This window comes from Protomyctophum parallelum (assembly GCF_964188405.1).
Source record: "Protomyctophum parallelum genome assembly, chromosome: 14".
Taxonomy (NCBI): Eukaryota; Metazoa; Chordata; class Actinopteri; order Myctophiformes; family Myctophidae; genus Protomyctophum; species Protomyctophum parallelum.
In genome coordinates this window covers 2466782-2474281 of record NC_139709.1, presented here as the reverse complement: position 1 = coordinate 2474281, position 7500 = coordinate 2466782, and the positions used below count along the sequence as shown (strand labels likewise).

General features: G+C 51.4%; 1 protein-coding gene across 1 annotated transcript in view; it reads left to right on the top strand.

Annotated features, from left to right (window-relative positions):
- The window catches only part of acot11a (acyl-CoA thioesterase 11a), a gene marked incomplete at both ends in the record, with an annotated part of 43847 nt that overhangs the window by 19791 nt on the left and 16556 nt on the right, over positions 1-7500 (top strand). Inside the window, one exon of the mRNA XM_083781715.1 lies at positions 2158-2296. Coding sequence (XP_083637841.1) covers positions 2158-2296 — 139 coding nt within the window. The remainder of the gene's footprint in view (positions 1-2157; positions 2297-7500) is intronic.

The window sequence follows — 7500 nt, the reverse complement described above, 5'->3', positions numbered from 1 at the left end:
GAACTGGTTGGAATAACGTGTTCCTTCCACGTCCAACCAGGGAAACTCCCCCCTGTCAGGTGTAAAGGAGCAACTTGGACACTCAGGCATGAAGGAAGCATGAGTTCAAGTCCGTTGCTCTCCCCTTGTCCCCCATATATGGGGACTAGGTTGGTCTCCCCTTGTCCCCCATATATGGGGACTAGGTTGGTCTCCCCTTGTCCCCCATATATGGGGACTAGGTTGGTCTCCCCTTGTCCCCCATATATGGGGACTAGGTTGGTCTCCCCTTGTCCCCCATATATGGGGACTAGGTTGGTCTCCCCTTGTCCCCCATATATGGGGACTAGGTTGGTCTCCCCTTGTCCCCCATATATGGGGACTAGGTTGGTCTCCCCTTGTCCCCCATATATGGGGACTAGGTTGGTCTCCCCTTGTCCCCCATATATGGGGACTAGGTTGCTCTCCCCTTGTCCCCCATATATGGGGACTAGGTTTGTCTCCCCTTGTCCCCCATATATGGGGACTAGGTTGCTCTCCCCTTGTCCCCCATATATGGGGACTAGGTTTGTCTCCCCTTGTCCCCCATATATGGGGACTAGGTTGGTCTCCCCTTGTCCCCCATATATGGGGACTAGGTTGGTCTCCCCTTGTCCCCCATAGATGGGGACTAGGTTGGTGGAGGGTGTGCAGAGCCCAGGATCACATTAGATGATTGACACAGGGGTGAAAAATGGGTTACAAAATCGTGGGATAAAAAAATATATTTAAAAAGAATAACAAGTGACTTGAAGCCGCTGTACAACACACAGACGGATTAAACAAAGACCTACTGTATAAATCTAGTCTCACATTCCCAGACTACTGTTCCATAATCTGTGAATGCTGCGTGGTGTCAGAAACTACAGATGTGCCCAGTGTTGTTTTCGTCGACTAAATCTAAGACGAAAAATGTTCGTCGACTACCTTTTTTCACTGACTAAAACTAAATGAAAACTAAATAAAAACGAATCTATGATGACTAAAACTAAGACTAAATATACTGACAATTTCGTCAACAAATAACAACTAGACTAAAATGTTAGGAAGGGACTAGTGGACAACAGATCCAGTATAAGTCATTTTACACTTGGTTGCATGCTGAAAATAGCTGATCTACAAGCTCACAACACGTCGCAGCGTGTCGTCGGGATATAATATCGATATATCGTTACATCCATCCATCCATCTTCAACCGCTTATCCGTAGTCGGGTCGCATGGGGCAACAGCTCCACCAGAGAGCTCCAGACTTCCCTCTCCAGAGCAACTATTAGTGACTTCCTCCTGGGGGATTCCGAGACGTTCCAAGGCCAGTGAGTCGATGTGTTTCCTCCAACTGCGCCTTGGTCTGCCCCGGGGTCTCTTCCCAGTGGGACGTGATCCTTGGTCTGCCCCGGGGTCTCCTCCCAGTGGGACGTGATCCTTGGTCTGCCCCGGGGTCTCCTCCCAGTGGGACGTGGTCCTTGGTCTGCCCCGGGGTCTCTTCCCAGTGGGACGTGGTCATTGGTCTGCCGCGGGGTCTCCTCCCAGTGGGACGTGGTCCTTGGTCTGCCCCGGGGTCTCCTCCCAGTGGGACGTGATCCTTGGTCTGCCCCGGGGTCTCCTCCCAGTGGGACGTGGTCCTTGGTCTGCCCCGGGGTCTCCTCCCAGTGGGACGTGATCCTTGGTCTGCCCCGGGGTCTCCTCCCAGTGGGACGTGGTCCTTGGTCTGCCCCGGGGTCTCCTCCCAGTGGGACGTGATCCTTGGTCTGCCCCGGGGTCTCCTCCCAGTGGGACGTGGTCCTTGGTCTGTCCCGGGGTCTCCTCCCAGTGGGACGTGATCCTTGGTCTGCCCCGGGGGTCTCCTCCCAGTGGGACGTGGTCCTTGGTCTGTCCCGGGGTCTCCTCCCAGTAGGACGTGGTCCTTGGTCTGTCCCGGGGTCTCCTCCCAGTGGGACGTGGTCCTTGGTCTGCCCCGGGGGTCTCCTCCCAGTGGGACGTGCGTCGAGGACCTCCCTAGGGAGACGCCCGAGAGGCATCCTAACCAGATGCCTGAACCACCTCAGCTGGCTCCTTTCCAGTTATGCCAGTTATCGTTACATGCCTATTAATTTGTCTGTCTGTCTGTCTGTCTGTCTGTCTGTCTGTCTGTCTGTCAGTATGGAGGTGGGCGTGCGCACAGAGGCCTACCAAGGGGTGGAGCCTAACAGACACATAAACTCCGCCTTCATGACGTTCGAGGTGCTCGACGCGCACGGGAAGCCGTGCACGTTGCCGCGGATACGCCCGGAACCGCTGGTGAGTCAGACGTTGCGGAATGCTAACCCCTTTTGGTGTTAGCATCATGTTATGCTTTAGCTATTGAAATATAGCAGATCTACAAGCTCATAGCGCGCCACCGAGTGGCGCGATACGAGCTTGTAGATCTGCTTTTTTTTTATTATCGAAGAACAACTGACATAGAGAAACATAGCTTTTTCAGAAAACTGTCAGGATGTATAGAAGACATTTTTTTATATCTGATCTCAGGTCAGAATGGGTTAAATCCGGGGCGGCAGTGGCTCAGCGGTAGAGTGGCCGGTAGAGCAGCTGGATGGGAACCCTGAGGCTCCCGGTTCGATCCCGGGCTCCCCCAGAGTTAGTGTCAAAGTGTTAAACTTTTCAAAGTACTTGTTTTTCTTATTTCCCTTTTTTCTTGAGCAAAAAACGTCCGCTGCAGTGTTGATTACCTTTTTCCACTGACTAAAACTAAGTAAAAACTAAGCTATGATGAGAAGACTGTATACATTAACTGTTCATTTATTGATAATTTCGTTAACAAATAAAAACTAAAAACTAAAATGTTAGGGAGGGTTTAGTGGAGAACAGATCCAGTAGAACTGTAATGTTATGCTTAGTTGTGCTCGGGTGTTGCTATTTTCAGCATGCAATCAATCATGACAGAATCAACTGTACATTTTGTCAACTAAAATCTTACAATATTTAGTCGACTATAGATCTAAACTAACACTAAACATTTCAGATGACTAAAACTAAATAACATTTTATTCAAAATGATCTCAACGCAAAGCAATGGATTATGATTTAAGAATGCGTGTGGTTAATACTAACGGTAATGAAACGGCTTTAGAGGCTTATCAGTTTTAATAGCCGTATTAACGGTGAACATTCCTGTTCTTCTCACGCACACTCATTCATATCAGAAAATAGTGATTGTGAACTCGGCGGTGAGGACAGACCACCCGACACGATAGTTTGTGGTCCCCAGGTTGATCTTAACCCATTCTGACCTGAGATCAGATTCACACGAGGTTTCCACTGGACACACACTGGTCTGATTAACCCATTCTGACCTGAGATCAGATTCTAAAAAATGTCAGTCGTTCTTCGATTTTTCCAAAATAGCAGACCTACAAGCTCGTAGCGCGCCACTCGGTGGCGCGCTACGAGCTTGTAGATCTGCTATTTTTCAATAGCTAAAGCATAACATGATGCTGACACCAAAAGGGGTTCCCGTTCAGAATGGATTAATAATAATAAAACTTTATTTGTGTAGCACCTTTCATGACATGAAATGCAGCTCAAAGTGCTTTACAGAACAATGGAGAATAAAAGAAAAGCAAGGCAACGACATTAAAAAACAAGACAGTAATGCAATACAGTGAGGACATGAATAACAAAAAATAAAAGATCAATTAAAACTCTTTCAGCGCCACCTGCTGGTCACCAGTTTAGGCTCTGAGTGCCAATTCTCCCATTATAAAGAGAGAAATAAATTGTAATTATATTATGCATGTAATGTGCATGTCATCACCTGTACACCAGATTAGAGGAATTTTCAAAATATGGATTAAAAAAAAAGATAATATATATATTTTTTTAATTTCCAAGGGATCACGTCTTGTCGTCCGTGGCATCGGGTCCATAATTGGCAATTAGACGTCTTGACGTCTATGGCTCTTAACCCATTCTGACCTGAGATCAGATTCATACGAGGTTTCCACTGGACACACACTGCTCTGATTAACCCATTCTGACCTGAGATCAGATTCTAAAAATGCAGACCTACAAGGTCTTGAGCTGTGCTTTAAAAATGTCTACAGAGTGGTGGTCCCCAGGTTGCTCTTAGACAGAGTGGTGGTCCCCAGGTTGCTCTTAGACAGAGTGGTGGTCCCCAGGATGCTCTTAGACAGAGTGGTGGTCCCCAGGTTGCTCTTAGACAGAGTGGTGGTCCCCAGGTTGCTCTTAGACAGAGTGGTGGTCCCCAGGATGCTCTTAGACAGAGTGGTGGTCCCCAGGTTGATCTTAGACAGAGTGGTGGTCCCCAGGATGATCTTAGTCAGAGTGGTGGTCCCCAGGATGATCTTAGTCAGAGTGGTGGTCCCCAGGTTGATCTTAGACAGAGTGGTGGTCCCCAGGATGATCTTAGTCAGAGTGGTGGTCCCCAGGATGATCTTAGTCAGAGTGGTGGTCCCCAGGATGATCTTAGTCAGAGTGGTGGTCCCCAGGATGATCTTAGTCAGAGTGGTGGTCCCCAGGATGCTCTTAGACAGAGTGGTGGTCCCCAGGTTCCTCTTAGACAGAGTGGTGGTCCCCAGGTTCCTCTTAGTCAGAGTGGTGGTCCCCAGGATGATCTTAGTCAGAGTGGTGGTCCCCAGGTTCCTCTTAGACAGAGTGGTGGTCCCCAGGTTCCTCTTAGTCAGAGTGGTGGTCCCCAGGATGATCTTAGTCAGAGTGGTGGTCCCCAGGTTCCTCTTAGACAGAGTGGTGGTCCCCAGGTTCCTCTTAGACAGAGTGGTGGTCCCCAGGTTCCTCTTAGTCAGAGTGGTGGTCCCCAGGTTGATCTTAGACAGAGTGGTGGTCCCCAGGATGATCTTAGTCAGAGTGGTGGTCCCCAGGATGATCTTAGTCAGAGTGGTGGTCCCCAGGATGATCTTAGACAGAGTGGTGGTCCCCAGGTTCCTCTTAGACAGAGTGGTGGTCCCCAGGTTGCTCTTAGTCAGAGTGGTGGTCCCCAGGTTGCTCTTAGACAGAGTGGTGGTCCCCAGGTTGCTCTTAGACAGAGTGGTGGTCCCCAGGTTGATCTTAGTCAGAGTGGTGGTCCCCAGGTTGATCTTAGACAGAGTGGTGGTCCCCAGGATGCTGTTAGACAGAGTGGTGGTCCCCAGGATGCTGTTAGACAGAGTGGTGGTCCCCAGGATGCTGTTAGACAGAGTGGTGGTCCCCAGGTTCCTCTTAGACAGAGTGGTGGTCCCCAGGTTCCTCTTAGTCAGAGTGGTGGTCCCCAGGTTGCTCTTAGACAGAGTGGTGGTCCCCAGGTTGCTCTTAGACAGAGTGGTGGTCCCCAGGATGCTCTTAGTCAGAGTGGTGGTCCCCAGGTTGATCTTAGACAGAGTGGTGGTCCCCAGGTTCCTCTTAGACAGAGTGGTGGTCCCCAGGTTGATCTTAGACAGAGTGGTGGTCCCCAGGATGCTGTTAGACAGAGTGGTGGTCCCCAGGTTGATCTTAGTCAGAAAGGTGGTCCCCAGGATGCTCTTAGTCAGAGTGGTGGTCCCCAGGTTCCTCTTAGTCAGAGTGGTGGTCCCCAGGATGCTCTTAGTCAGAGTGGTGGTCCCCAGGATGCTCTTAGTCAGAGTGGTGGTCCCCAGGTTGCTCTTAGTCAGTCATGGTGGTCCCCAGGTTGCTCTTAGACAGAGTGGTGGTCCCCAGGTTGCTCTTAGTCAGAGTGGTGGTCCCCAGGTTGCTCTTAGACAGAGTGGTGGTCCCCAGGTTGCTCTTAGACAGAGTGGTGGTCCCCAGGTTGCTCTTAGACAGAGTGGTGGTCCCCAGGTTGCTCTTAGACAGAGTGGTGGTCCCCAGGTTGCTCTTAGACAGAGTGGTGGTCCCCAGGATGCTCTTAGACAGAGTGGTGGTCCCCAGGTTGCTCTTAGACAGAGTGGTGGTCCCCAGGATGCTCTTAGACAGAGTGGTGGTCCCCAGGTTGCTCTTAGACAGAGTGGTGGTCCCCAGGATGCTCTTAGACAGAGTGGTGGTCCCCAGGATGCTGTTAGACAGAGTGGTGGTCCCCAGGATGATCTTAGACAGAGTGGTGGTCCCCAGGATGCTCTTAGACAGAGTGGTGGTCCCCAGGATGATCTTAGACAGAGTGGTGGTCCCCATAGGATGCTCTTAGACAGAGTGGTGGTCCCCAGGTTGCTCTTAGACAGAGTGGTGGTCCCCAGGATGCTCTTAGACAGAGTGGTGGTCCCCAGGATGCTCTTAGACAGAGTGGTGGTCCCCATAGGATGCTCTTAGACAGAGTGGTGGTCCCCAGGATGCTCTTAGACAGAGTGGTGGTCCCCAGGATGATCTTAGTCAGAGTGGTGGTCCCCATAGGATGCTCTTAGACAGAGTGGTGGTCCCCATAGGATGCTCTTAGACAGAGTGGTGGTCCCCAGGATGCTCTTAGACAGAGTGGTGGTCCCCAGGTTGCTCTTAGACAGAGTGGTGGTCCCCAGGATGCTCTTAGACAGAGTGGTGGTCCCCAGGATGCTCTTAGACAGAGTGGTGGTCCCCAGGATGCTCTTAGACAGAGTGGTGGTCCCCAGGATGCTCTTAGACAGAGTGGTGGTCCCCATAGGATGCTCTTAGACAGAGTGGTGGTCCCCAGGATGCTCTTAGACAGAGTGGTGGTCCCCAGGATGCTCTTAGACAGAGTGGTGGTCCCCAGGATGCTCTTAGACAGAGTGGTGGTCCCCATAGGATGCTCTTAGACAGAGTGGTGGTCCCCAGGATGCTCTTAGACAGAGTGGTGGTCCCCAGGATGCTCTTAGACAGAGTGGTGGTCCCCATAGGATGCTCTTAGACAGAGTGGTGGTCCCCAGGATGCTGTTAGACAGAGTGGTGGTCCCCAGGTTGATCTTAGTCAGAAAGGTGGTCCCCAGGATGCTCTTAGTCAGAGTGGTGGTCCCCAGGTTCCTCTTAGTCAGAGTGGTGGTCCCCAGGATGCTCTTAGTCAGAGTGGTGGTCCCCAGGATGCTCTTAGTCAGAGTGGTGGTCCCCAGGTTGCTCTTAGTCAGTCATGGTGGTCCCCAGGTTGCTCTTAGACAGAGTGGTGGTCCCCAGGTTGCTCTTAGTCAGAGTGGTGGTCCCCAGGTTGCTCTTAGACAGAGTGGTGGTCCCCAGGTTGCTCTTAGACAGAGTGGTGGTCCCCAGGTTGCTCTTAGACAGAGTGGTGGTCCCCAGGTTGCTCTTAGACAGAGTGGTGGTCCCCAGGTTGCTCTTAGACAGAGTGGTGGTCCCCAGGATGCTCTTAGACAGAGTGGTGGTCCCCAGGTTGCTCTTAGACAGAGTGGTGGTCCCCAGGATGCTCTTAGACAGAGTGGTGGTCCCCAGGTTGCTCTTAGACAGAGTGGTGGTCCCCAGGATGCTCTTAGACAGAGTGGTGGTCCCCAGGATGCTGTTAGACAGAGTGGTGGTCCCCAGGATGATCTTAGACAGAGTGGTGGTCCCCAGGATGCTCT